At 50.0% G+C, this 26654-nt stretch overlaps 10 protein-coding genes across 10 annotated transcripts; 7 read left to right on the forward strand and 3 right to left on the reverse strand.

Moving 5' to 3' along the window:
- Positions 1 to 808: 808 nt before the first annotated feature.
- On the reverse strand, positions 809 to 1666 carry EJ05DRAFT_473794 (uncharacterized protein). Its single transcript, XM_033743470.1, has one exon. It carries the CDS (start codon positions 1578 to 1580, stop codon positions 1050 to 1052), a length of 531 nt encoding a protein of 176 aa, XP_033603713.1. The 5' UTR covers positions 1581 to 1666; the 3' UTR covers positions 809 to 1049.
- Positions 1667 to 1809: 143 nt separating this feature from the next.
- Positions 1810 to 3208, forward strand: EJ05DRAFT_508441 (uncharacterized protein; the record flags this gene model as incomplete). The annotated part of the gene is made up of 2 exons (XM_033748010.1): positions 1810 to 2138; positions 2188 to 3208. Exons 1-2 carry the CDS (start codon positions 2023 to 2025, stop codon positions 3206 to 3208), a joined length of 1137 nt encoding a protein of 378 aa, XP_033603714.1. The 5' UTR covers positions 1810 to 2022.
- An 85-nt stretch (positions 3209 to 3293) lies between these two features.
- On the reverse strand, positions 3294 to 4530 carry EJ05DRAFT_257982 (haloacid dehalogenase). The gene is made up of 3 exons (XM_033740240.1): positions 4247 to 4530; positions 4117 to 4193; positions 3294 to 4057 (listed from the first exon to the last, which is right to left on the reverse strand). The coding sequence occupies exons 1-3, from the start codon at positions 4404 to 4406 to the stop codon at positions 3380 to 3382; spliced, it is 915 nt and encodes a 304-aa protein (XP_033603715.1). The 5' UTR covers positions 4407 to 4530; the 3' UTR covers positions 3294 to 3379.
- Positions 4531 to 4906: 376 nt separating this feature from the next.
- EJ05DRAFT_491933 (DUF833-domain-containing protein) lies at positions 4907 to 5909 on the forward strand (the record flags this gene model as incomplete). Its single annotated transcript, XM_033746010.1, has 2 exons — positions 4907 to 4972; positions 5022 to 5909. 2 exons carry the CDS (start codon positions 4907 to 4909, stop codon positions 5907 to 5909), a joined length of 954 nt encoding a protein of 317 aa, XP_033603716.1.
- A 486-nt stretch (positions 5910 to 6395) lies between these two features.
- EJ05DRAFT_497816 (uncharacterized protein) lies at positions 6396 to 7658 on the forward strand (the record flags this gene model as incomplete). Its single annotated transcript, XM_033746593.1, has 1 exon — positions 6396 to 7658. One exon carries the CDS (start codon positions 6396 to 6398, stop codon positions 7656 to 7658), a length of 1263 nt encoding a protein of 420 aa, XP_033603717.1.
- A 1150-nt stretch (positions 7659 to 8808) lies between these two features.
- EJ05DRAFT_497817 (uncharacterized protein) lies at positions 8809 to 10440 on the reverse strand (the record flags this gene model as incomplete). The annotated part of the gene is made up of 1 exon (XM_033746594.1): positions 8809 to 10440. One exon carries the CDS (start codon positions 10438 to 10440, stop codon positions 8809 to 8811), a length of 1632 nt encoding a protein of 543 aa, XP_033603718.1.
- Positions 10441 to 10628: 188 nt separating this feature from the next.
- On the forward strand, positions 10629 to 13622 carry EJ05DRAFT_257978 (uncharacterized protein). The gene has a single exon (XM_033740239.1). The coding sequence runs from the start codon at positions 10928 to 10930 to the stop codon at positions 13139 to 13141; it is 2214 nt and encodes a 737-aa protein (XP_033603719.1). The 5' UTR covers positions 10629 to 10927; the 3' UTR covers positions 13142 to 13622.
- Positions 13623 to 14807: 1185 nt separating this feature from the next.
- EJ05DRAFT_497819 (uncharacterized protein) lies at positions 14808 to 17074 on the forward strand (the record flags this gene model as incomplete). Its single annotated transcript, XM_033746595.1, has 2 exons — positions 14808 to 15979; positions 16030 to 17074. 2 exons carry the CDS (start codon positions 14808 to 14810, stop codon positions 17072 to 17074), a joined length of 2217 nt encoding a protein of 738 aa, XP_033603720.1.
- A 5704-nt stretch (positions 17075 to 22778) lies between these two features.
- On the forward strand, positions 22779 to 24431 carry EJ05DRAFT_530806 (zuotin). The gene is made up of 3 exons (XM_033748985.1): positions 22779 to 22981; positions 23033 to 23173; positions 23229 to 24431. The coding sequence occupies exons 1-3, from the start codon at positions 22832 to 22834 to the stop codon at positions 24267 to 24269; spliced, it is 1332 nt and encodes a 443-aa protein (XP_033603721.1). The 5' UTR covers positions 22779 to 22831; the 3' UTR covers positions 24270 to 24431.
- A 113-nt stretch (positions 24432 to 24544) lies between these two features.
- EJ05DRAFT_258215 (adenine nucleotide alpha hydrolases-like protein) lies at positions 24545 to 26428 on the forward strand. Its single transcript, XM_033740241.1, has 3 exons — positions 24545 to 25085; positions 25257 to 25650; positions 25695 to 26428. Exons 1-3 carry the CDS (start codon positions 24820 to 24822, stop codon positions 26355 to 26357), a joined length of 1323 nt encoding a protein of 440 aa, XP_033603722.1. The 5' UTR covers positions 24545 to 24819; the 3' UTR covers positions 26358 to 26428.
- Positions 26429 to 26654: the final 226 nt, after the last annotated feature.

Below are 26654 nucleotides of genomic sequence, written 5' to 3' on the forward strand. Positions count from 1 at the left end.
GTAACAGCGTTTGAAGACTACTCATTCCTATGCGAGGCTGCTGGCAAAGCCACTCGGCACAGCAGCAGGAAGCTTGACGCATGAAGTCCCATCCAGGGATCTCCATCACCGCCTACGGTCGCTGCGTAATGTGGAGGCTTATCGTCCGGCTGTTGAGGCTACAGTATTGTCAGTACTCATTCTGCCAGAGGATTCTGGAATAAAAGACGGTCGTCTGAGATCCGCTCGAAGCACCAGCCAAATCAACATCCCCGTCCATGAACCAGCCGATCACTGACGCTGCTTCCGCATTTCGAATGCCTACCGAACCATCCTCACCGCGAAGTATCCGAGAAGTGGTTCGTACTCTTAGCCAGACTTGCACTATCCACCATTGCTGACACGAGTAAGCTTGACTCATGTACTGCGAATCCTGACGCCGCAATCGACATTGAGGGCGCTGAGAGTTTGATGTTCCTTCGTCTGCAGCACCAGGCGGCGACATCCGTTGATGATGATGAAGCCGTTGATGATACTGAATAAGATCTGGAGAACGTGCAAGCGCGAAGATCGCGCAATCGAGGTAGTCGCAAGGTCCAATCGCTATCGAATTTACTGATTCGCAGTTAAGGCAAAAAAAGGAAACGGAATGATGGTCAAGAGAGCGAAGCCGAGCAGACTTTATCGAAGCTGGAACGAGAAGAGGTACATGTCGAAGGAGTAATTCGCCAAACCATACAAAAAGCATCCTTAATGCTGAGCGAGGATATTAATGATCTTGCTCTGGTTGACATCAACAGCTATATGGACACATTATCTAGACTTGTCAGAGCACTTGTAGCGTTGCAGAACACGGAGTGAATTGAGTAGATTGAATGCCTAAACAACCAAAGTGTTCTAAAGTACGTTGCTGATGCCGAATACTGTCCTTTTGTTATGCCTCTTTGACGTGCTTCGGTCGGTGAAAGCGGTGGTGGGAACGATATTCTTGACACCAGCCGTGCATTGGCAGAGCCCCTTTGATTGAGATTTGAACTGGCTCGACCACGAGTAAGCGCATCCACTCACGCCTATTCGTCGTCCTCGTCACCGAGAATGTCGCTAATATTACTCTTATGCTTTTTACGACTGAGCTGGCGCGCCTTTGTGCGTTTAGTTCGGAGTGCTGGCATTGTCAATTCGTCGATTGAGAATGAATCTGATTCCTCGTCAGAATTAGCCGTAAAGACCTCGAGTTGCGTGGACTGGCTATTTGAGACGAATGAAGTCAAGTAAGTGTCGGCTGAAGCTGCCTCAAGCTCATCATTGTCCGCTCTCTTATTGGCACAGGCAATGAAGTCATCTCTCTTTTCTTTCGCCAAGTCTCGCAGGTTGCGATATGCAGCGATGCCTTGACGATGAGTGTCCAAGTTATCAGTCAAATCAAAACCTCTAACTTTGGTTTTGTGGTACTCGGGCATCCCATCTGCTCCTCTGGGCTTAGTTGGATGCATCGCGTACAGCTGCAGCGTGCCGGTTCCGCTATGGTAGGTCGATCCGAATGTATGGGCCTTATCATTAAATATAGGCTCGTCTAGTTCGTAGGACTGCATCATGAGCATTCTCTGTGACATCATGCTGCTCAGGGATAAAATCAGGCACAATCAGAGAGGCTCAGGCTTGAATCAAGCACGATCACGCCGGCTCATGCCGGCTCACGTTCGCTCAGGACGAGCTCATGAGTGCTCAGCCACAGCTCGAGTTGCTTACTAACAGCTCACGTTACATCCCGGCGTAACTCACGTCTCAAAACAGAAATGGCCGTTGTGTGAGGGCATTTTGTCCCCGTGTATCTTGCGCTATAGTCATTCCTAAGTATGTCTCGAGTGGAGGAGTTGGGTATAAAGTCGGCACTCATACTGTAGTGAATGAACAACGATGGGGTTGAAGTAGGGGAATGAGAACTAACTGAAAGTAGCTAAAGTACCCCACGTGATGGCGCGAAGACGTGCTCCGTAGACATCGCGGGTGCCTATGATATCAATCTAAGCTTCATCCAACGCAATGTCGTCTGCGAACGCGTTACAAATATTGCTGCGATTTTTATCGCAAGACGCCAAAGTACCCCTGGGAACAGCGATGAGTAAGGTGAAGGATCTACAGAGTGTGCATTTGAATAGGTTGGAGGATCTTTACTCAATTTCCGAGTCATGCTCATGTATAATTCAGCCCGAACGAGATAGCAAAGTCTGATATAAAAGCGCTACAGGCAATCTTTGAGGACGAGAAGCTCTCAAAACAGATACTAAACGCCGCCAAACGCGTGGTAAAGAAGCGCGTAGCTAGTAATGGCGATGAAGCCCTGCATCCTCCCGTAAAGAGAAGAGCCACCGAAGCATTCGGTGAACCTTTGACAGGAGCCGAATTGGAAGAATCGCTCGAACTCCCTACTGTGTGTCTAGATGAAGATATATTGAAGAAGACCGTTCTATTCGCGAACCGAGCACCTCTCGTCCTCGCCTTTGCAGTCGTACTTTTGAAATACACAATGCCCGAACAACCCCTGTCCAGCCGTTTAAGCCTTGCGCAGGCCGTCGTCAGTACGAATAGTCGGACTAAAGCTGTGAGCATTGGTCTGGAGAGTGGCAAGAGTGCGGAGGAGGAAGGTTACGGTGAAGGGCAACCAACTGTGACCGTAATGGGTCGGGAGATAAGAGTTATGAAAAGATGGGGCTACGAATGGCGAAGGGACGAAGTAAAAGAGAAGACAGAAGATGGATATGAAGTGGAGACACAAAGTACATTAAGATCAGAAAGAACCTTGACGCATGAAGACATGCCTGCTCTATGGGGTATAGACCTAGAAGCATTGAAAAAGTCAAACGAGAAGAACCCAGCCGTTCCCAAGACGTACATTACAGGCAATATCCCTATATATACTGCTCAATCGGCCAGAGCATACTTGTTGAAATCATTTGGAACACCAGAGAAAGAGCAACAAGATTCAAAGACTTCCAAGAAGCAGTCTTCTGCGAGCAAGATGGCGCAGAAAGAACGTAACTTAGGATATCTCCTCGGAGCTCTCCAGCTCTTATTTGAGTCCTGGAGCAAGTCTCTCAGTCCGACAGAGTTGGACAAAAGAGCTTGGTCATGGTATGTTCGCGTGCGTCCGGAGGTAGAGGGTGGCGTTGCTGGCTGGGGAAGCAAGAACACCTTGAAACTGTCTGATATCCTATTACTCAGACATTAACAGAGGGTGTAGTTGTCCAGTAGTTATATTAATGTTCCGATAGCGTGTGATGCAATTTTTTACGAGTGGTAACTCGACTCTCATGCTTCCTATACGTTCCTTGTCGAACGCCGCATCCACTGGAAAGACGTAATGAACTTTCAGATCACTATCTTGATGCCGTCTGGGCTCTCAGAGCTCCTTGGGCGTCCATTCAGAAAGTGTCTTCAGATCCCAGATGACTTTTAGATCAATTCCAGGATCTTGATAATCCGCTACTGTTACCAAAGCCTCTTTGTTAGGACGATATTGCGATAGATGACCGGCCCTGTCGATATAAAGCGCGTTCCAGCCAGCTTCGATAGCACCGATATAGTCTTTCTTATGATCGTCACCAACATAAAGCTTCTCGAAGCTGTCTATGCTAGCACTCGTATTGTATGGCTCTTTCGCGAGCTGGTCATCCAATAGCCTTAGGGCCATATCAAATATTGGGCGCTGTGGTTTTTCAAATCCAACATCGTAGCTTAGAACAGTAAAGCTGATGTCATCGTCCTCTGTAGCAATAATGGTTGGATCATACGTGATGCCTACCCTCCTGGACGCCACTTTAAGGCCGAAAGACCTTAGGATGCCAGGCACACGATCATCTGAATTAGTGATGATTCCCACAACAGTTCGCTCCCAAGGCCAATTTGAAGATAGACTCGGAGATCCCTTGACTCCTCGAAGCATGCTGAAGAAAGGAAGCACATCGGGGAACACGGTATAACCCTCACACGACGCGAATCGATGAAGCAAACCTGAGGTGACCGCCCAAGGTATATTTCTCCCATCTTTTAGGAACGGTCGGAATGTGTTTTCGATGATCTGCCCCTTGATTAGAACATTTATGGTATATATTACGATTCGATGTGCCTGCGCTGTACATTTTCCCACCAAGCTTGCGCACCCAATCCAGAGTCCCTTCCATAGTTTGGATGAAGCTTAGACTCTCGTCTGAATGCTATTGAAGTTATATATTAGACAATTTGACACATCTGGACTCGAAGTACTTGCCAGTGTGAAATGATGACTTGATCTCTTCGTCACTAAAGCCTGACAGGCCATGGCGACGCGCGATATCGCTGTACTGCTTGGCAATGGGCTCCTTTGGTGCGAATAACGTTCCAAATGCGTCAAAAGCTAGGAACAGGTTTGGTCTCTGTTTCGTGAACATGATATAGATGACGTTTGACGACCTCGGGAGCAAGCAGTAAAGATTAGTAAGATCTGTTGGCGTCACCTGCCCGTAGTCTGTTGATGTTCGGTGGTCTGTGAAGATAAAATGGAAAGCCGGCACTTCCCAAACCAGGTAAGCGTCCTAAGTTGAACGCCGACACTCATGAATAGATGCTGATGCCTTCCATCAAACTCCGTCACTTCGTCCTTCTTTCTCTTTTCGTTCTTCAATCCGATTTTTCATCTTCAAATTCATCGTCGTTAAATCTTCGAATGATTAGAGACTGCTTGTTCCACTCCTACAGCCCACATATGAGAGAGATTGCTTGAGACCTGTCAGGTATACAGCCCATCTGCGGGCTTGCCAGCTGTCAAAGGAAGTCACCGCCCTTTGGTACAACCTCGTGCATTTCACAACATCCCCAAGATTTCTCAGGACTCCCCTCTCTTTGATTGCAACTAACTGCTTTGAAGAACACAGCGAAGACCTCGAGCATCATGTGTATCGCAGTGATAACCACAGCGCATCCAGAGTACCCATTCATTCTCCTTGATAATCGAGACGTAAGCAACCATTGGAGACGATGATAGCAATAACACTGATCTGTTTCAGGAATATCTGTCCAGACCAACAGCGGCAGCACGATGGTGGGATTCTCCATCATCTCAGGTTCTTGGTGGTTTCGACCTTTATCACAAGGCCCATGGCACCTGGCTGGGCATTACGCGCCAGGGACGCGTTGCTGTCTTGACGAACTATCGTGAAGAGAACCAACCCATCCTCCCAAGTGGTCGAAGCAGAGGAGAGGTAGTCAATGGCTGGCTGGAATCTCCGCCCAGTCAGCACATTGACACTGAACACTACGCCAGACACGTCGTCGAGAACGACGGCGGAGTTCAAGGCATGGGCGGATTCAGCCTGATGTATGGTCGAATACAAGACGTGATCAAGACCGGCACTGGTCTTGCGATTCTATCAAACCGGACTCCTGACGTAAAGGGTCTCATCTGGTTGGCTCAGAAGCCTGGCGAAACTCGTGCTATGAGCAATTCATTCTTCGGTGACGTGTCATGGCCGAAAGTCACCAATTGTGAGCATGACGTTGGCGTAGCTCTGTCTGAGAGTGCTAAGAAGAAAGAACCCAAGGAAGAACTGATCAAACGGCTTTTTGCGGTGCTCAGTAAGGGTGACTTGCGATCTCGAAAGAAGGGGGAAGATTGGGAGGTGTACCTTCGACAACTGCGCAATACGATATTCGTTCCGACCATCGGTGGATCCAAGTTATCCGAAAATGAAGCGGACGAAGTCACTACGACTGAAAGCCCTAAGGCCGTTGACACAAGCCCTGGAGTCTATGGGACGCAGAAGCAGACAATCATTCTGGTCAACCGTGACGGGCACGCCGACTTTGTGGAGAGAACGCTCTTTGATGTCAACAGTAACGCCGTTCCACCGGGTCAGGGCGACCGACACTTCGAGTTCGACATCGAGGGCTGGTAAGGTCTGCAATCCATTATACTACTCTGTTATCGTCGGCTGACTGCGTGCCAAGGCCAAAGACAACAGTCACAACAACACGCATCGTCAAGCTCTGACAAAGAAGGCTGGCTGCAGTGAAGAAACTCTGTTCTGACCTACGAGCGAAACAACCCTTCACCACCGTTCTGCCGCTCTAACCGTCCCCCTCGCCCTGAATGGCTGGACGGTAAGTGCTCACTTCACTATCGTGATTGGCCTCACCGTCAACAATGGCCATCACGTGCTCTCATTTCGCCCACTGCCTTTGGCTTAATTTCGTCCGCCTTCTCCTTGTCACCTTCACTCCTCCATCCTTCAACCCCTTCACACTCGTTCCCCCTTTCCACTCCTGTCCTTTTGTATGCTTTAGAGGGCTTCGCTGTAAAGTACCTCAAGCTCACCAAAACCCGTTTTTCCCTGGGAATCGCGTCACCTTTCGTTCGATACCACCTCAATTGTTCCGTAACGATGTGCCGACGCGTCGTTCATCGATATGCTCACTGTGGCCACACTGTAACTTCGCCCTTGCTACACTGTGGCAACCCACAGTGCGAACAGCGTCACGAAGATCAGCTTGGCGAACCTGGCTATGCTTGCTCGAAATGCGAAAGATCCTCAGTTGGTAACAACTCGACTTCTGTGAGCACATCAAGCCGATACTCTCATACGCGTCGTATGAGCCTCGACCCGGCTGTTAGAGCAGATCTTCGCTCTAACCTCGCATTGCTGGGATCAACGCACAGCAATATCAGCACTGATACTCCCACATCTGCCCACTCAGCACACTTTGCCCAACATGGCTCAAGCAACCAACTTTTGATCAACCCCATGCCCACCGTGCGTCATACACACCAGCAAGATACGCCGCTGCACCTTCGACGCAGCTCCCAGATCCAGGGAGGCGTACAAATCAATGCACACGTTCGAATGAACAGTGCTATTTTTGATGGTGGAGATCACGCCCGCAATGCGCCTGTTTCCTTCCCGCCTCCCGCCCCAAATGTCAGAAGGCAAGAGGAGATACGGACGCCTGTCATAACTTCAGCGGTACCAGCTGATCAAGGTCCTCCGTCAGCCCCCACTACTCCACGTCGTCGCCGTGACTCTATCCGTCAGGCTCAGTGGATTGGGAGTCCCAGCACCGAGACCCCACCACCAATGCCCGCTGTCAACGTGCCATTTACCCATCCCGGATCTCCTCATCACCGTCGCCAGGGACCCTCAGTCAGTGGAGTACAGCAACATCAGAGCCTTGCGCGCAGACCCTCCAACAGCGGTGATCGACCTCAGACCACGTCAACAAACCGCCGTAACAGTGTTAACAATCCGTTCGGCACTCAGCGCCATCGAGTCAATCAGGCACAGCCAGGCAATTCACAGCGTCAGCACCTCGGACACCGTCAACAAGCCAATCCGTCTCAAAGAGGCTCACAGGCTCAGCGAGCACTCCAGCACGGACCACAGCGTCAACACCTTGGACAGCGTCAGCAGAATATTTCGTCTCATGAAGGTCCACAGGCTCAGCGTGCAAACCAGCATGGACCACAGCGTCAACAGACCTATCCATCTCAAGCAGGTCCACAGGCCCAGCAAGGAATCCAGGACCGCTCTCAGCACCCTCAACGCAGTGGCATTAGTGTTGACAACAACAGCAGCGTGGATCTTGGATGGCCTGAGAACCCTCAGTTTGGCCACGAGAGAAGTTTCTACCATGGCAGTAACATTTGGTGATCTTACTGCATGAGTATCCATGACCAAGCCGGTGTCACTCAAACGTGTGCAGGCGCTCGGCCAGATCGACCGTACCTTCTAGCTACCGTGGAGGTGCCACGTACAATTGTTTCTTATTTCCTACCTACTCGATGTCTTCACATCTCACTTCGCTCGAGTCGTTGAAAGGCCTTACTGGCGTATCTGCACTCTCGTCCTGTCTCTACCGTCAAAAGTCAATTTATTTTTGCAAAGTCGACTACGTTCTTCTCTGAGTTCACTATATGAGCTACTTGGCTACTTGTCCTCCACGCTTTGGATCGGCAACCTCTGGACCACATTCATCACATCACTTGTCATATCTTGGGTCTGGAGGTTGGCAAGTCATGCTCGTTGTTTTGTTTTCTTCTCTACTATCGTTTGACTAACTTCCATTGTATTAATTTGCCTGGTCATCACTCGTTCATCAACGAATTTACTTACACATCCTCTCCTTTGTCACCTGACGAACCTATCTGTTCGCCTTTACAATTGTACCATTATCCATCTCTGTAACAGCGTCGGCGTACTTGGCGCTTTGGTCACAGCAGTCTCCCTTGGAATCTCTGACACTACGTTCGGATTGATCCCTTTGGCGGATTGCATAGGCGCGCTGTTTGTATTGATCTCATTCTTGTTTTGACATCCACACTCGTTTGGTCTCTTGTTCAACCCGAAAGTTTGCCTGCTAGGTATCTACGCTGTACGAATAATGTAGGCACAGCGATCTCGGCGGTTGAAAATGAATATCGCAATTCAAAAAGGGGTTGGGAAATGTATATTCCTGGGTCATTATCTAGGTTTGAAAAGGTTAATAGAAAAGCTTATGAGCACCAAAAACCTGTGTGTATGCTGCATGGTATTTGTGACTGTGTCTTCCTTTAGACTCTACTTTGATTGACCATTGAATTGTTCATCTCAGGCCTTTTCCAAAGTCGAGACCTCTGTGCTAGACTAGACCCATTACATTACGCGCTCGCTAAAACGACTGAGCAACACGACAAATGAAGTGCCCGTCTGTAGTATAGAGCTAAAGCAGAGAATCCTCAGTATCAAAAGTGCTCCGCGCCATCCTATGCTTCATATCATCGTCATTTTTTCTTCATTACTAGAATGCACATAGCACGTCATCTCAAACCCTCTCCTGACCCCCAACCTTCTTATACTCCTTCCGCACCTTATCCCAATCCACAATCCTCCGCTTCCGATGACTCCGCGCAATGCGCCACCGCACATACAACATCACCGCATCACGTACACTCACAAACAAGCACCCACCAACCAGACTCCGGCCCCATCTCGTCTGCAATACGCCCGTGGGACGCCCTGATGTCGGTGCGGAGATGAGTGCTTTGGGGAGCGAGCAGCGGAGCAGTTCGCCTACGACTGCAGCGACGGAGGGGAAGAGCAAGGCGCCGAAGATCGTGTCTGCGAGGCGGGTTATGCTGAGGTATTCGTGCGGACGTTGGGCGCGGGGTGCGCGCGGGACGTTGGGAGCTGGTGCTGCGTCGTCGTCTTGCTGTGCGTCGGCGGCGTCGAGGGGTGGTGCGTTGAGCGGATGGGCTTCTTCGAGGGCGTGTTCTTCGGCGATGTGGTCGTGGTCGTGGTCGTGGCCATGGTCATGGTCATGGTCATGGTCATGGTCATGGTCATGGCCGTCTTCGACAATGATATCGAGGCCGATCTCGAGGACGTCGCCGTCGCCGTCGGCCGCGTGAAATATGCCGTCATCGTCGCCGTGCACCCCGTCTTGCGCATTCTCGTCCTGGCGTGATTGTGGTTGGACCTCACGGAGCCAGCGGCGCTCGTGCGCGCGCCAGACTTTCTCGTAGTAGAAGTTGTACATGCCACGCATGTAGGGTAGGAGAGCGAAGGATAGTGCGGCACTAGGAGGCCAGGTGAGGGGTGACTTGGACAAATCGATATTTATGTGACGTCCGGAGCTTGCGAAGAAGAGGAAGGGAACGATTGGGAGGAGACCATCGGCGAGGGACATGCGGGAGGCTACGAGGAGGCCGGGGATGAGGGTGACACCGGTGTGGAGAGGTAAGGTTCGATAGAAGTTCTTGAAGAAAGAGAGCAGGAGAGATTGTTGGGAGTCTGTACCTTGGCCGAAGTGGTAGAGAGGCTCGAGGATTGCGCGGCCTTCAGTGTAGCCGAATATAAGGTATATCGTTGAGATGCCGTGCATGTGGCATAGCTGGTATCCCGAGTACCCTATTACGCCGGCAATGCCAGGGAGTATGAGTGACCCAGTAAGCTTTTCGACGACCCGGACGACATCGACAATGTAGTCTCTTGGCCGTGATATCTCTATCTTCGATTTGCACTGGGGACACAAAATTTCCTTGCGTTCTCCGGATCTTCTGCGAGTCTTTGGGGCTTCCATGTCAGCTATCCACTCCAACAGGCAGGCTTCGTGCGCGGTGAGGGCGCATTTGCATGGACTGCGCCATTCAGAGCTGTCAGGTGTATCTTCGGTCTCATCTTGGAAACATATCCAGCACTTGCGAACGTCGTCATCGTCTGCGAATGTTGAGGGTTTCGTGGGCTCGGTATTGGTTTGGGAGGGTTCAATCTGCTCGTCGGATTGCTTTTGTGTTGGACTAGATGGTCTTCTGTTCAGCAAAAGGGTTTGCGAATCCTCTGATGTAGTCGAAAAGGCTTCGCTGTCGCCGCGTGCCACTTGCGCGGAAGGTTGGCACTGGGGTTCGCGAGGAGAGGAACGGCGTTGGGATGTAGCTCGTGGAGGTACAGAAGCCATGTTCGGAAACTTTGATCGCTGATGGTTTCAAGAGGGTTGCATAGGCGCAAGACCGTAGGATATTAGGTGCAAAGAAATGTAAGAAGAGGTCATACGAATAGGTTTGACGTAACGAAGAATGATCTGGATGGATGCCGCTGAGCTCGAGCCACACCTCGGCTCGCGACACGACTTTCAGCTTGACGGCCAGTCTAGCCTACACTTACTTACAAGACCAGGTTGCCCATCACGCACAACTGTCTTGACGTTAAGAAAACAGATTTCGATTTGCCGAAGAGGCGTTCCTGATGGTCTGAAACCCAACGTAATCAAAGTGAGCAAAATCGACCACAAGCCCAAGTCTGCCACATGGTAGAATTTGCCATGTCATGAGGTCGATGAGAACTTCGCAAAGTTTCGCGCGCACCTTAAGATGAAACGCAGCAGTGTCTTTGCGTGCTATAATATATGCTCCTGATCTACCTATAGCTAACAAGTAAAGGTATTAATGGGCGACGTCAGGCGATCAAGCAGATCGCATAAACCCAATGCGCGATACACGCAAGACCCGCTTGAGGGTGTCGACTTTGATGATGAGCCTGAAGATGGTAGACAGTTTGAGCCTTTACCACTAAAGCATAAGTCAGGGCATGACTTTGATGCTAATGATGCGCAAGACAACGATGACGAAGACGAATATGTAGCTGAACGTAGAGACTCTGGGAAAAGCCGTTCGTACAACCACGACGATGACTCCGTGGATGAAGACGGGGACACCAATTCAGGGGCGGAAGAGGTCGACCTGACTCGAGTCCGCGCACCAAAGGAGATCACTCTCAACGATGGACGCAAGAGGCCGCTCAAGGAAGACGGAAAACGGTCAAGACTGCTATTCGAATTTCACAAAGGTAGCCATGAGAGACGGTTACACAGCTTCTATGGGAGGGATGAGGGCGATTATAAGCCTGCCTCTGCAACACGGAATATTTCATACCCGTACCCAACATTGCCAGCTCGACGATTGATTCAAGATCTCAGTTCAGGCGGCCCAGCGGGAGGCATGGCGTACAGTCTCTTCCATCCGGACGAGGCACGAAAGCTGGAGGGAACGACGGGATGGAATTGGTACTATGAGCATGGCGGACGAAGTGCTTTTCAAGAAAGACAGTATATGAAGTCTATCACCGTAGACGAAGCGCTACCCTATGTAGCACAGCCAGCACACAAAAGCATCAATCTGCTTCTGGGGCCATTTCGGGAGCCTCAGCTGTATAATTTGAGAGTTGGCAAGAGCATGCGATTAAAAGATTCTTGGCCTCTTCCGAAAGTCCCTGACCCAACATACAAGAATGGCTGGCTTCTCAACGTTGGGCGGAGGATACAGGGTATAGAATGGATTCCGAATCGCAATTCAGGAACACAGTACCTTTGCATCTCGATGCTCCGACAACAAATTGCCAGACCTCCGCCTGGTGTGAACACCACTAGTGCTTTCAGACCAGGCGAATCGCACAAGGACACCTTTGAGCTATGGGCTTTTGATATTCCACCTACCAATGGCCCTAACACGCCTGTACTAAGGCCAGAGCCTCGCCTAGCTATGACTATATGCACAGACTGGGGATATCTGAAGGAATTCAAATGGTGTCCATGCCTGAAGCATAAGAGTCGAAAATCTCAAGACGACCCCAAAACTACAAAATTTGGCCTCCTAGCCGGGATATGGAGCGATGGCGCTTTACGTGTGCTTGATTTAAGCTCTTGTGTGGAAGCCGCAGAGCCGCAGTACCTGCATATATCTAGAGCAGCATTCGAGGTCCGCATACCTGGGAGCGTGTGTACATCTCTCACCTGGCTCTCTAGCAATGTCATCGCTGCAAGTGGTGCAGACGGTACTGTCTCTATCTGGGACATCAGCCAGGTCTTGCGCTGTGAAGCTCCGCAAACGCCAAAGCCATTCTTCTACGAACTCATTCACGACACGTACATACTATCCATCTCGAGTGCTTATCCATCCCATCCGCACCTCGTGACAACAACCTCGATGGATGGTTTCTTCTACCTGTTTGATATTCGGTCGCCGAAAATAGATAAATCTTGGCCACCGCGGAGTCGCATTGGACCTCCCACAACAGTCTGGTCAGACCACTGCCAAGGTTGGCTATCACCAGACGACCACTGTCTTGTGAAATTATTCTCCATGCGGCGCGTCTTCTCATACGTCGCTGTTGGGAGAGGAGATGGAATAGTTGGCTGCTTGGCTACAAGTCCGGTACATTTGAGCGCTTTGATGGGTACCCACAGTGGGCATGTTCATGTTACAAATCCAGAGAGGAAAATATTCGACTCGAGGACTTTGGCTTGGCAGCAGACATGGTTTCTGCATGAGTGGAAGTCAGCTCAGTGCAATGAGGACGAGTCAGACGCGACAATGGCCGATGACGATGATTTTGCAAACGGTCCATTACATCATAAGCCAGATTCGAAAGAAGTTCGATCAAAGCCTCTAGTACGTATCACGGAGGGATATAATCCTGTGGAGGTTCAGATGAACGGAGTGGAAGCGACAGCAGATGGAGATGATTTCGATGCATCATTCACTATACATGAGGAGCAGACAGCGATCACTAGTACATCATGGAACCCAAATCTTAATTATGGAGGATGGGCAGCGGCGGGAATGGGATCAGGGTTAGTACGAGTGGAAGATATCTCCATATAAAGCAAAGAGAGAAGGAAGATGAGCGTCCGGAAGAATCCGTATGTGGGACCCGAGCAAACGGGATCGGTCCGAACTAAATTAGTGAGGCAGATGAAGCAATCAAACAAACGCCATTGCTCGTGGATTCACAGTATCATGTACACAGTCGAATGAAATATGATGAGGCAGCAGAAGCTGAATCAGAGCTAGTGGTGCTCCAAAGCGTCATGGTGAAGTTGATCTCTCAAACCCACTTTGGATACAGGGCAAGGATCGGATAAGAAGCCACAAAAGCATTTTCCAAACAGCAAATCGAGGTCTCGAACGAATAAATGGAGCAGAAACGTAGTCAAACCGTCAAGTAGGAAAAAACAAAGCTAAGCCGGCAGTTCTTTCAATCATCCGTAGCATATCCTGTTCCACGCTGAAACGACGGGTGTGGGACAGGTTGTCTGAATGAGCATAGTACAGAATGTCAGGCAAGGATTCGTCTCTCCAAGGCCGGGGCCAGATGATGAAGGCGAACTAGAGCAATGCAGCGATATTGGGTGATGAGTGACTACCTTGTAGATGCATGAAAGATTAGGCAGAGTCAAGCAGACGAACAAGATTCAGCCAGGGGAGTGATCAAGACTTCATCATCTATATCGCGATAGCAACCAACGGATGACTCCTCACTCTGATATGAATTTGCAGTCGAGTGATGCCAACAGTGTATGCTGATCATGTCAATTTGCTCTGTACCGCGAGACGGATCTGCTCGGTAGGGGGACAGCGATAATCACTGAGTATTTAGTGTGATGTTCTGGGTACGTTATATCCATATTAAACTTGGTCAATACTAGCCTTTTTCAGTTCTAGCCGAAGCTATGTAATTGGTATAGCAGAAATAATAGTCTAGCATAGTGTATTATTATTAATTCCATTGTTATCATACACGTGAGTCGAGCCAGATAGATATGTCCTTGCTGAAGACAAAGGCTCAGGTTGAGGATCCAGTATATGTATGTATAATTGTATAGTGTAGACGGAGTACCCACTGCAGTCCGACATGAACACTACTAATTAATCGCCCAGAAACTTGGACATCCGACGTAATGACACACTTCCACCCCCTACGACATCGTCGTCAACACCACAACTATTAATGCTCGGTGGAACGACTCGACGGAGAGGGATGCCGAGTGGGGCCGGGCGTGGACGGTTGATCGAAAGAGGCTAGTGTCTTGATGAAGCATAACTTGGCGTCCAATCAGATCCCTGCTGGACCAGAGCCGAGAGGAAAGCGCGACCAGGGACCCCCAAACACCAGGCCGGATACCCAGACTACTTACCCAGCGAGGGTGAAAAGGTGCCTGAAAGCGTAAAAAGATGCCTGAGTCAAGTCACCTTGACGCTCTCCGCACTGTTATCCTCCCCAAGAAATCCCCCCAAAGCCAGCCAGCCAAACCCGCCAAACCCGCCAACCCGTCAAACCCGCTAATAACTGCTCGTTCTCTTCCTCCGCTTTCTCCTATCGTACATACTCAATCCCTTCCTCCGACGACCCTCAATCACTGCAAGTCCATCCTTCGGATAAGATCGCTGTTCTATCGTCTTCGTGGCCAACGAACTGAACGACTGAATCTCGCCATTTCGCTGCCCTTCCGCCAGGAGACGGCCCTCGCCGGGGCCTGAGGAGGTCACAATGGACCGACCCACGTCGCGCGATGACCAACCCCATTCGCCTGCCTCTACTCATACGAACGTTTTCGATGACGAATTCGAAGCTGGAACGCCCGCTGATGATACACGTTCAATTGTTGCAGATGGCTTCAGGCCGCAGGTCACATCTGAGGAGTCGACGACCTCTACCGCGAATGACGACGTGCCGGCTGAACACGACCAAGTATTCGCCAAACACACTTCGACACAAGACACCCCTCAACTCCCTCCGATACGAAATAGTATAGCGAAAGGGGCGATTTCTATGGATGGTCCGCTACATCGATCGAATGATTCAGATGGGCAGTCGGCATACGCCTCTCAGGCTCTAATGCATCGTGCCTCTGTGGCATCGACAAATTCCTTTGTCACAAACGGACGCTCCTCAACGCCAATGGCAGGTCCAAGTCACCCCTATGCCATGTATCCTCAAGGGACCGGTCCTGTTCGTTCTCCTAGCAACGCAACGTCCACAGTCACGCGACAACCTCAACGCTCATACTCTGGACAACGGCCCACGCATCCTTATACTATGTATCCACAAAACTTGTTTGAGGGCGAGGAGCCGACTAGCCATACGTATAACCAGCAACAAATACCGGTCGGCTTTCCAGGACACGGGAATGGCTACACGCGGCAGATTGGACCAGACGGAGAAGAACAAGACATCATAGGCCCGGATGGTCACACTGAACAGCTGCCTCCTTACTCCAAATATCCGGAAGATTCCCCAAAAGGCTTCGCTAGCCCTACCCCAGCTGTGACCACTACACCAGTTAGCCCTCCGGCACAACCACATCGCACTCCAAGTCCAGTAGATCCGCCACTGCCGCTTGACATTCTTGCAGCAGCAGCAACGGACAATGTATCTATGGTGGACAGATCACCTGCGGCACAAAATGCTCGCGCATCTGTACAAAGCGCGACCCATTCCGCAATGTCGTCATCACCTAGTTCGGAACAATCAGGACATAAGAAATGGACTCATAAAACCTGGACCGAGAGGAGGAAAACGAGAGTGTGCGGCCGGATACCGCTATGGCTTTTGATCTTGATGGCTGGCCTCATAATCATATTCGCCATCATTCTTGGTGCTGCTATAGGGTCAATTTTTACAAAGGCAAAGAAGGCTGAAGAAGAGGCTGATCATGCGCTGTAAGTAATCAACATTCGTGTCACACAACACGCTTGCTAACCTCTTGTAGGCAGGTCACTGTTACGGAAGTTGCTACCCTATACGACGCATCAATCATCCCAACGCCTTCCGACATGCTACCTTTACCTACTGGCTCTTTTTCGGTACAGATGGGTCAGCCGCAGGACCGAAATCCTGGATGCTTGCCTCAGGTAGACCAGCAATACGCATGGTCCTGTGATTTCCGTGGTCCACAAGACCTTCAGCTTGGTGTCCGAAGTAATCCCTCTGTGGCCAGCGGCCTGAGTATGGGAGAACTCATCCCACCAAACGTATCAACAGCTACCACTCCCGCCTACCAGTATGGTATGCAACCACCTAACGTAGACTGGCGGACCATGGATCTGGTCATTGATCATGATCAGCCTTCTTGGGGTCCGGCCTTTCACTTCCAAGCACAATACAATAAGCTCGTCATTCTGGAAGCGCATAGTTTCCCGGCTGGCATCCACGCTCGAAAACGTGATGATCATACGGGACGTCTGCAAGACGGTCAAGGTCTTCCTCGTCACCAAATGGAGGTTGTGCAAGGTGACAGACCCTGGTTTTGCTGGTGGAACTCGACATTTCTGGAAGTATATCTCTACGCCAACCAGTACTCCTTTGCAGGTAACAAATCCATGAATGGAGCGTCTCAGACAATTACGCTTCCATTGAGCACACCTACACCAACTTTGCCCACGCCTGTAACTTCCCGGCAGCAGGCTAAGCGAGAGCCATATTCTGCTGCTCCGACCTCGCCGTCACCAACTTATAGACGTGATGACTATAGAGACTCTTCCAGCCAGCCAGCGTTCCCTCGCATTGTGAAAGTAGAGGAGCGGCGCATTCCGGGCTCACCACCTCCTGTCTGCACGCAGATGGTGAAACTGGAAGACGGAACGATCGTGCCCGCGAACCAAGACTATGAACCTATCATTGTCAACCTTAACGAGGACGATCCTTCGATGGCAGATTTTGCAGCTTCTCATACTGGCGACATCAGCCGCAGAAGCATTCTTGGTAGTCGAGGGGATCCAGCCGACGGCTGCCATTGCCAATGGGTTGTGACATGACACGGCCCCTTTTAAATGCAGCTCTAGAACACTTGTATCATCGACCGGCGTTTTATTTTCCTCTAGGCTGGCTTTGATAGGCTACAGCACTTCATGACTTGAGCGATATAAGCCTGTAGCATTCACGGCGTTTCATACGACATATTCTGGGATATTTTTAGTCCCGAAAGATCCGATACTGTCCCGGACAGCGAGACATTTTCGACCCACTCTTCTCTATGCGAGCAGGAACTATTCGGCCCTACATTCGCGCTATATCTGCGACATAATTGTCGACGTTTAGCCGACATTTCTCGGGATTCATAAATCATCTGAGTCTCGTTGCCAAGAACTGGCTATTTCCTATGTTCTCTTGGCCGGCACCATACCTGCAGGCATCTCGCAAAATCTGCCTGATTAGGTAACAGGAGATGATAGATGATGTAAGCGTATCAACGGCACCAGATATCCTAGCTTTCTAGATTTTTTTCTTTCTTTCATACTTGGATTTATATATTTTGTGTACATCGATTTCTGGAGTGGAGTTGAGCGGAGTGGAGTCAAGAGGCATGGAAAGTTTGAATGGTTTATAGCATTCCATTGGCGGCGACTTGGGAGCTCGTCTGATCAGCAGACATAGAGCTGCTTACGGTGAGGTGACATCATAAAAGAGATAGGTAGATGATGTATCTTCCACACGAACGGTTTTGTCCATACAAGAGGTAGAGAAAGACGGGAGACCAGAGGAGCATGCCCTCGACTAGCTAAAATTAAGCATTATTCATCATGCTCACTTAGTATCTGTGTGTGTTTTTGTAAAAGATGCCGTGCAATGTCAGTCATGCCATGAGATATTATTACATGTATAGATAGATATATGTATCTGTACACTACTACAACGCCGTTGCATGAATGGGGCGCATATACATACTCTAATTACTCTCGATTACCTCCGCCAACGTGTATGCTCACTCTACCATCTCCACCACGACCACCACTAACATCGCTTACATCGCTCACATTGCTCACATCGCTCATACACAACGACCACCCAGTCTCGAATCCCAATCTTACAATTCGCAATTCCTTACAAAATCCTGCTATCCAGCTTGCTCAGATGCAGAATGGTGAACAAGCGCTTCCTTATTCCGTCTCGCCGATCGTACACTTCCTCTCATTCGAAAAAGACATATCCAGTCATCCCATGCACGGCGCATCGATTGTCTGAGGGTTAATTGTGCGGATTAGGTTCGATCACCCGTGCGTTGTCCTAAGGCTGACTACCTCCCACTTGGCCTGCTAGATGGGCTATGTGGACTCTCTTGGCTCTGCCTGACGTACGTACGTGCGTTTGTACGTACACAGATACATCGTGACTTTCACTTTTTCTCTACAGATACCACACATTTGTCCGTCCATGTCGTGTGTTCGCACGCAGGTGGAGGTATGCATGTCTGTCTGTCTGTATGTGCGCATGCATTCCACGGTGGGTGCGTTATTGGCGATGTACCAGTTCGATGGATGGTCTTTGTGAACTGGAGAGGGAGGGAGGGTAATATAAAGAGTTGGCTCGGCGATGAACAGACTACGCGTATAGTGGTGGATTGACGCATTTATGAGTCCCACGTGAGACTGTGTTGGGACAGATGAATTCCGGGGGAAAGGGGAGGGGGGAGGTTTCGTTTATTTTTACATGTGGAGAGGGGGAGAGGGAGAGGATAGAGAGACTAGGCGATATGCGCGCGGCGGGCGTGTGGGCGATGGATGCGGATTGTGATGAAAATGAGGCTCAGGGGCTGGGGCGGAGTATTATTGACGGGTCGACGACGACCAAGTTGACTGCGTATAGGTCTTGTGGCGGTTGTAACCAGACATCCGTGACGCGACTTCTGGGTTCTGCTGCCTTCACTTCGTTGAGATGGCAGACATCCATTTCTGTTCGTCCTTCCTGTGAGTTTAGTTAGTCTGAGAGTGTCAAGGTGGTGTGTATCTGCTGTGATCGCACGCACCTGTCAAAATGCAGCAGCATGCCCAACACCGGCAGTAGCTGCATCTGATACTTCTTGTCTCTCTGCTCGAGAAACTGCAACAGGACGTTCTTGAGATAGACAAAGTCTATCTCTGCCTTACTCTCCTTGCCCTCCATCATCGGCGTACGGGCCTTGCCTGCCGGACTTGTGACACGCGACGAGTCCAGCGATGTTCGCGAAGACGGTGTGTCCGCGTTTCTGGCCGATCCCACTTTCAAGCTCTTCAGTTCATCCGCCATCGTTTTGCTCGACTTTGTGACTTTGTCCAATCGTGCTTGGGTATCGTCCAAGGTGCGCCTCAAGTCACTTTTCTCCTTGTCCAGCTCGCGAGTCTGCTTCTCGCCCTCATCCAGCGCGTCTCTGAGCTGTGCCATGGCTTGACGCACTTCGGCCACCTCCTCACTTGCGCGTGCTGCTCTGGTCTCTAGCTCTCCGTTCTGTCGACGCAGCACCCGCTCCGTCGCCTCCAAGTCATCCCGTGCCTCGACAGCTCGCGCCAGCGCCTTTTCAGCATCGCGTGCCTTTTGTTTCAGTTCCTCTGTCTCGCGGCCGCGTCGTCTTGTCAATGTGTTAGTCTGCTCCTCCGCGCGCTCGCGCTCTTCCACGGCGATGTCCAAGCGTTCCTGCATGTCCTTGACACGTGCGTCGGCCCGGCCTTGAGCTTCAGCGAGAAGACGCCGCATAGTCTCGCCTTCGCGAGAGCGTTCGGAAAGCAAGCGATGTGCGTCAGCAAGTTCCTCCTCGAGGGAGTCGCAGCGGCCGCGGATCTCTTTCATCTGGGTGGACATCTCTTGGGTCTGATCTTGCATGGAGTTCATAAGGGATTGGGCAGAGGCGTATTGGGCGCTTTTGAGTGAGATGTCTTCACGAAGGCTAGAAGAGTCTGCCTCTAATTGATTGACCTGTTTTTCGAGTTCACTGAGCTTCTTCCTCGTGGTTTTGAGCTCCTCTTGAGACTTCATGAGGTCTTTCGTGAGCTTCTCTTTTGACTCTATTGCGTCAGCTCGCTCGCTCTCGGAGCGTTGTATGTCGCGTTGCGCTTTGCGGTTGGTCTCCTCAAGGCTTATTCTCTGGCTTGTTTCTTGCTTGATCTTGTTGTTGAGTGCCTTGATATCAGAGTCCTTGTCGGTTACCTGCGACTTGAGCGAAGTTACTTCTGATTTAAGATCTTTCTCCCGCGCTTCTAGCCGTCTGACTTCGGCGGCTTTTGAACTTAGCTCATCTTTAGTACTCTTGAGTTCCGAGACTTCTTTGCGCAGCGAGACTAGCTCGGGCTGGGCCTTTTGCAGGACCTCACGCATGTCAGACAGGTCCTTGAATCGAGTAGCGGCAAGTTGCTGAGCCGCAGAAAGGTCCGTTTGCAATGTGTCTGCCCTCTTTTTAAGGTCCTCGAAATCTCTGGCCAGAGTATCATGTTTTTGAGTAGAGCTGGTTTGATTAGAAGCATGACTACGCAACTCTGTAATCTCAGTCTCTAGTTCAGCAACGCGTGCCTTGAGAGCGTTCTTTTGAGCCTCGATTTCCTTGATCTTCTCTTTGGCATCAACATGATCCCCACCGACATTAACGAGATCGTCACGGAGCGATTCAATTTCCTCCTTCAAGTCATCCTGGTCCTTTAGATTCCTTTGAAGCTTTTCTATTGCAGTCTCTCTCTCGGTGAGCTGCACCTCGAGAGACTTGATCAAAGAGACCTTCTCTTCCAAATCAGCTTTTACCTGTGTGAGATCTTTTTCCACTTTCTCCAGATTCCCAGAGGAGGAAGCTCCAGTTGCAGCGGTCGTCCCATTAGCTTCAGTAATAACAACCGACTCAGCTGCTTTGTTGCCTTTCTTCTTTTTCTTGTTCTTCTTCTTTGAGGCAGCTGATGCTGGTGCTATACTAGGCACTGGTTCTGGCTCTTCCTTGTCTTCTTCACTCTGTTCCTTACGTATAGACTCTAAATCGTTTCGGGCTTTGTCTCTCTCTTTCTCCGTAATAGATAATTGAGCTCGTAGACTTTGCATGAGGCCATTCGTGGTGTCTAGTCGTTTCTCGTTCTTGGCTGCAGCCTCGCGGAGCCCGGCAAGTTCCTGCTCTAGGAGTTCGTTTTGCTTGAGCAGCTTTTCATCCCTTTCTTTCGAAAGATCAGAGTAGTCGGTGTTCGCAGAAGCTCTTTCCAGATTGTTTGTCAATGTCTCCTTTTCAGATTCAAGGCTTGCTATGCGCTCCTCATGTTCTGAATTTGCGACTTTTTGAGCTACCTCAGCTTTCTGTAGTTGGTCTTTTAGACTAGCGGCTTCAGTCTCCAGTGTCTCTACACGTTCTGAAAGTTCCTTTTCAGCGCGCTGCTTGAGATCTCGGAGAGACTGTAGATCGATAGTTGAGGATTCCAAATTTTGCATAAGGCGTTCTGCCGACTCTTTGGTGCTTCCAAGGTCAGTCTTCAGGGCCGCATTCTCCTTCTCGAGATGCTCAACTTTCTTTGCCTTCGTTTGCAGTTCTAACTGAAGCCTTGGTAACTCATCCTCGTACGAAAAGAGATCCTTGGATTCGGGTTCTTCGCCTTCCTTGGACGAATCGACAGCTTTAGGCTCTGCCTCACCTTTTTCGGCCTTCAAAGCTTCTATCTCTAATTTCAACGCAATTGATGACTCTCGTGCTTCCTTGGCAGACTTCTCGGATTCTTCGTGTTTATTTTTGAAGTCGTCTCGCTCCGTCGACACTCGCTTGAGTTCTTGCAATACCATATCACCTTTAGTATTCAGCTGATTCAGGTATTCCACGAGCGCAGTAGGATCGCTAATGGAGCTCAGGGGGGTATTTTCTCGCAGGGAAGCTTCGAATGGCTCGATAGCGGAGACACGAGCATGCGCGATTCGATACGATCGAAGTAGTTCTACTTGTATCAGTCGACCGTCGACACAGTGCCAACATAGTAGACATACCGCCATATTTGGACTCTAGTTTCTCCAACTTCCGCAGCTTTACGCGAACCTCAGTCGGAAGTTCCACTGGTTTCGGCCCCTCATCTACGCCAGCTCCGTCGCTCTTATCCCCTTTGTCAGGTTTGTCGCCATCTTGAGAGCCTTGTGCCGGACTATCGGACGATCCTTTGTCCTTCGCAGACAAGGGGGTCCCAGTACGGCTCAGTTCATCTTCATCGCCTACAACAAAGTCGGGATCGAACTCTGAGGGATCAGGGCCTTTTCCAGCTGGGGCGCTCTTTGAGGTGCTGTCTGACCGGGTCTGGCGTTTGGACGGAGAACCCGTGCGACCGGAGGAGCGCTTCGCTGTTGATGCGGCTCGCGAAGGGGCTGCTGGCTGAGTTCCTGAAGCGCGCTGACGAGCTTGCTCTTCAGCTATCCTAGTATCAAGCGCATCTTTCAAGCGCTAAAGTAATACATCAGTTACGTTGGGCTTGCTGTGTTTACAATAAATGATCGTACCTGAAACATGCTGGCGTATTAATTCAGGGACCTTAAAATCTATATATGGTTCTAATGGAACATGTTGCTTAAAAAGTGCGAAAGGGAAACCAAAGAACTGCTTGAGGACTGAGATCACGTATTCAAGGTCTCATGTAATAATTGTCATTATGGAGAGGACAACTTCGCCATTTGATACCAACGAACCGACTTGGAAGTCAGCGTAGCGTTGTGCACGGGCCAAGAATTTACCGGCCCGCTAAACTTTTCGACTATCAAGAAAATTCCTGATTAATCACTTTCCTGCTGTCCCTCACTGCACACCTGCACATACGGAAAAGATGGCAACGATCACGATTTCGCTCCCCCTACCGGTCCTACCAGAGGGCTGGACCGCAGAGAAAGACTTCAAAGCTGTTGGCGAAGTTTCCGCAGCAACAAACCGCAGCATCGAACCTGTTGGCCCTCACTTCCTTGCTCATGCGCGAAGAGTAAGTTTGCGTTGTATTGGTACTACGAACCAAAACTAAAACAACTCATAGAAGCGTCATCGACGCACGTTCTCCGAGGACGACCGTATCCAAGCCCAAGAAAATGTGAAAAGTGTTGAAGACCAAGATGCTGGAGAAATTAGTGAGCCTGAAGATCAAGTCATGTTGCAGCGTGAGGCAAAGGACTGGAAGGTAGGTTTCGTCTCTTTTCCATGACGCCGACTGTCAAAATCTTACCAATTCCTAGGGGCAAGACCACTATGCTGTGCTTGGGATCACGAAATACAGATGGAGAGCCACAGAGGATCAGATCAAGCGCGCCCATCGGAAGAAGGTCTTGAAGCACCACCCCGATAAGAAGGCTGCTGCTGGTGGTACTGAAGACGACCAATTCTTCAAGTGTATTCAGAAAGCCACCGAAGTTCTCTCTGACCCAGTCAGACGTCGCCAATATGATTCGGTCGATGAAGCTGCTGATGTCGAGCCCCCTACCAAGAAGCAAACCCAGAAGGGCAACTTTTATAAGCTTTGGGGACCCGTTTTTGCTGCCGAATCTCGTTTCTCCAAAATACAGCCCGTTCCTCAACTCGGCAACGATAAGAGTACAAAGGAAGAAGTCGATGAGTTTTACAATTTCTGGTACAACTTTGATAGCTGGAGATCGTTTGAGTATCTCGACGAGGATGTCCCAGACGACAATGAGAGTCGTGACCAGAGGCGTCACATGGAACGCAAGAACTTGAACGCAAGAAAGAAGAGAAAGACAGAAGATTCTGCTCGTCTGCGAAAGCTTGTGGACGATGCTCTAGCTCTTGATGAGCGTATCAAGAAGTTCAGACAAGAGGAGCACGCCCGCAAGAACAAAAAGCGTCTAGAACGCGAAGCCGAGCAAAAGAAGGCTGCTGAGGACGCTGCAAAGGCAAAGGAAGAGGAGGCAAAGAAGCAGGCCGAGAAAGATGCTGCTGAGAAAGCGGGTAAGGCAGATGCGAAGAAAGCCAAGGAGCAGGCGAAGAACGCAGTTAAAAAGAATAAGCGTGTCATTCGCGGTGCAGTGAAGGATGCCAACTACTTTGCGACCAGCGGAGATGCATCCGCAAGTCAAATTGATGGAGCTTTGAACGACGTTGATCTACTTATCTCCAAGCAGGACCCTGACGAGTTAGCTGCATGGACGGCCAAACTCGATGGTAAGAAGGATGCTGTCATCATCAAGCAGATCTTCGACGAGGAGGTGAAGACTCTCAAGGACGCCGGCAAGATCAAGGATGGCGAGCTGAAGACTTTGTGAGCATGTACTGACAAGGAGATTACTTGGTAGACTTTATGGTTATGTACACGTAACTCTCTCAACATTTGCCGTAGATAAAAAGCCAACAACCTTTGTTTTGTCAAACAGGTTCGTGAAGTCCTTTATACGCTGTATAAAGTCATAAACCAGATATTGTCGTAGTGTCTCTGTTGTATTTGCCCACACCAAATGCGCAAGTGTACTCGGTCAAGAAACTTCAACCACTAGTTACCTTAGAAGGTAGGAAGTGCACTCCAGCTTTCCCTGCTTGTATGCGCATATTCCGGTAGCCCTTCTCGTTTTTAATGTACATGAATCTTTCTTTTTTCAAGCCGCCAAATGATATGTCTAACACCTTCCAAACCTGAAGTCCACACCGTACCCAATACTTCATACACGACACCTCCGCATCCCCGCCAAACTCTCCGCAATTCTTGGCGCGCATGGATGACGAGAGCTCTGTGCTATCTTCCCTCCGCTGAGGTAGCTACAGTAGCAACATACATTGATCAAAGTCTTAAATATTTACGAGGTATATCGACTATAAACGATGCAACCGTCACCGTCACCATCGCCTACCTCGGCTGCCTCAAAGAAGGACAGCCCTTCCAGTGGGTCCTCATCAACAATCCGAGCTTCATCGAGACCAACAGCCCTCAAGTTCGCCGAACCCGTCGTGCAGAAACAGAATGTAGAGAGCCGAACTCCGAAGGTATCACTCCAATTCCAAGCCCACAGTAAATCGCGGCCATCGACTGGAAGTCCTAAGTCCTCCGTTGGTGAGAAGCGACGAATGTCGTCCCCACCGCCTCCGCCGTAAGTCCAACAACATCATGTTTCGCTCCATGCATGAACACGAGCCTGACTGTAGTGTACAAATGTTGGCCTCGGTCGTTTTGGACCCTAGACCATCATCGCGCACCAGCAATTCTCTCAGCTTTCAACATCTAGGATATACATATATGCATATAGGCTAATCCACTATAGTGTATTCCGCCCACGTGTCTCCTTCGATACCTTCGACAAGCCTGCCGATTTCATAGAAGAAAACTCGTTTACACTAGTTTCGAAACACAAAGACTATGCATACACGAAAAGGTCTAGAACATTTTTATGCGGCATCGACTCAAATGACTATTCTGAATATGCTTTGGAGTGGCTGATAGATGAGCTAGTTGACGACGGGGACGAAATTGTTTGTCTTCGGGTGGTCGATAAGGACGCGAGCATTGCCGATGAAAAGGCTATCGAGAAAGGTCGATATCAGGATGAGGCCAGGACGATGATGAAGCGAGTACAAGCAAAAAACCACGAGAGCAAAGCCATCAATGTGGTGCTAGAATTCGCTGTTGGGAAAGTGAACAAGGTCATTGATGAGATGGTAAGCATCCGCAAGGTTTAACAAGCAATATCTAACTCACCTAGATTAACCTATACGAGCCAGCAATACTAGTTGTGGGTACTCGTGGCCGTAGTCTGGCAGGTTTCCAGGGTCTCTTGCCTGGTTCTGTATCAAAGTACTGCCTACAACATTCTCCGGTTCCGGTCATAGTTGTCCGACCGAATTCCAAAAGAGCCAAAGCGAAACGTAAGCGTCACGACGACCCTACGCGCCGTGGTTATCGAGATATCCTCGATAAGAGTGGTCCAGAGGGAGGACATATGATCGACTTCGACGTTCAGAACCCAATATTCGACGAAAGCCAGCCAGCATCAGAGGATGAAGCAGCAGCCGTCGCTGAGGCCAACGCATACAAGGAGAGCCCAGAACGACATCCGCTCGCTCAACTTGTCACCCCAGCATCCTTGGCAAAAGTTGCTGCTGAGGCGGAAGCCGAAGCCGGAACGCCACCAGGAGCAAGTCGAATCATGAAGAGCCCGAGTCTGGGGACATTAGAGAGCCCTTTGTTGAGTTCAGAGGATAGTGAAGATGAAGATCAAGGTGGTGTAAGCATAGAAGCCCACCCCGAGAAGGTTGCACTCTCTGAGGACACAAGACCTGCCACAACCGCCGACTCCATACCGGAAGAGACTGAGCTACCTTCACGGCCCAAAGTGACGTTTGGAGAGCCCCCAGAAAAGAAATGAGGTGCAATCGCTTCCAAGCATATGTAACGATATTTTTATACCCCTTCGTTTTCTTAACGTCTGGCGCAGGTCGTTGGCGGACTCATTAGTGACTGGAGGCGGCTGTAGACTTTACAGAGGGCAATGGTTTACTGAATGACACTCATTCCGATAGAGCATCACATCTGCAATTGTTGTTATAGATCAAATTACGCACTTGCCGTTGATGAGGTGCAAGTATGGCGAAGCAGTGGCCAAGGACAGCGTTCTGATCTTGAATCATGAAGCCGTGCCCTGGATGCACCAGGTCAACAAGAT

This window comes from Pseudovirgaria hyperparasitica, assembly GCF_010093815.1.
Source record: "Pseudovirgaria hyperparasitica strain CBS 121739 unplaced genomic scaffold EJ05scaffold_3, whole genome shotgun sequence".
Classification (NCBI taxonomy): Eukaryota; Fungi; Ascomycota; class Dothideomycetes; order Acrospermales; family Acrospermaceae; genus Pseudovirgaria; species Pseudovirgaria hyperparasitica.

What these genes read in the sequence shown, in the direction of transcription:
- EJ05DRAFT_530806 (XM_033748985.1), top strand. Translation starts at nt 22,832, where the DNA reads ATGGCAACGATCACGATTTCGCTCCCCCTACCGGTCCTACCAGAGGGC. An exon ending in TCCTTGCTCATGCGCGAAGA is followed by an intron (nt 22,982 to 23,032) that starts GTAAGTTTGCGT and finishes AACAACTCATAG; the next exon opens with AAGCGTCATCGACGCACGTT. An exon ending in GTGAGGCAAAGGACTGGAAG is followed by an intron (nt 23,174 to 23,228) that starts GTAGGTTTCGTC and finishes ACCAATTCCTAG; the next exon opens with GGGCAAGACCACTATGCTGT.
- EJ05DRAFT_257978 (XM_033740239.1), top strand. Translation starts at nt 10,928, where the DNA reads ATGGGCGACGTCAGGCGATCAAGCAGATCGCATAAACCCAATGCGCGA.
- EJ05DRAFT_473794 (XM_033743470.1), bottom strand. Translation starts at nt 1,580, where the DNA reads ATGCTCATGATGCAGTCCTACGAACTAGACGAGCCTATATTTAATGAT.
- EJ05DRAFT_257982 (XM_033740240.1), bottom strand. Translation starts at nt 4,406, where the DNA reads ATGTTCACGAAACAGAGACCAAACCTGTTCCTAGCTTTTGACGCATTT. An exon ending in CAAGTCATCATTTCACACTG is followed by an intron (nt 4,194 to 4,246) that starts GCAAGTACTTCG and finishes TAACTTCAATAG; the next exon opens with CATTCAGACGAGAGTCTAAG. An exon ending in CGCAAGCTTGGTGGGAAAAT is followed by an intron (nt 4,058 to 4,116) that starts GTACAGCGCAGG and finishes ATCAAGGGGCAG; the next exon opens with ATCATCGAAAACACATTCCG.
- EJ05DRAFT_258215 (XM_033740241.1), top strand. Translation starts at nt 24,820, where the DNA reads ATGCAACCGTCACCGTCACCATCGCCTACCTCGGCTGCCTCAAAGAAG. An exon ending in TCGTCCCCACCGCCTCCGCC is followed by an intron (nt 25,086 to 25,256) that starts GTAAGTCCAACA and finishes AATCCACTATAG; the next exon opens with TGTATTCCGCCCACGTGTCT. An exon ending in ACAAGGTCATTGATGAGATG is followed by an intron (nt 25,651 to 25,694) that starts GTAAGCATCCGC and finishes TAACTCACCTAG; the next exon opens with ATTAACCTATACGAGCCAGC.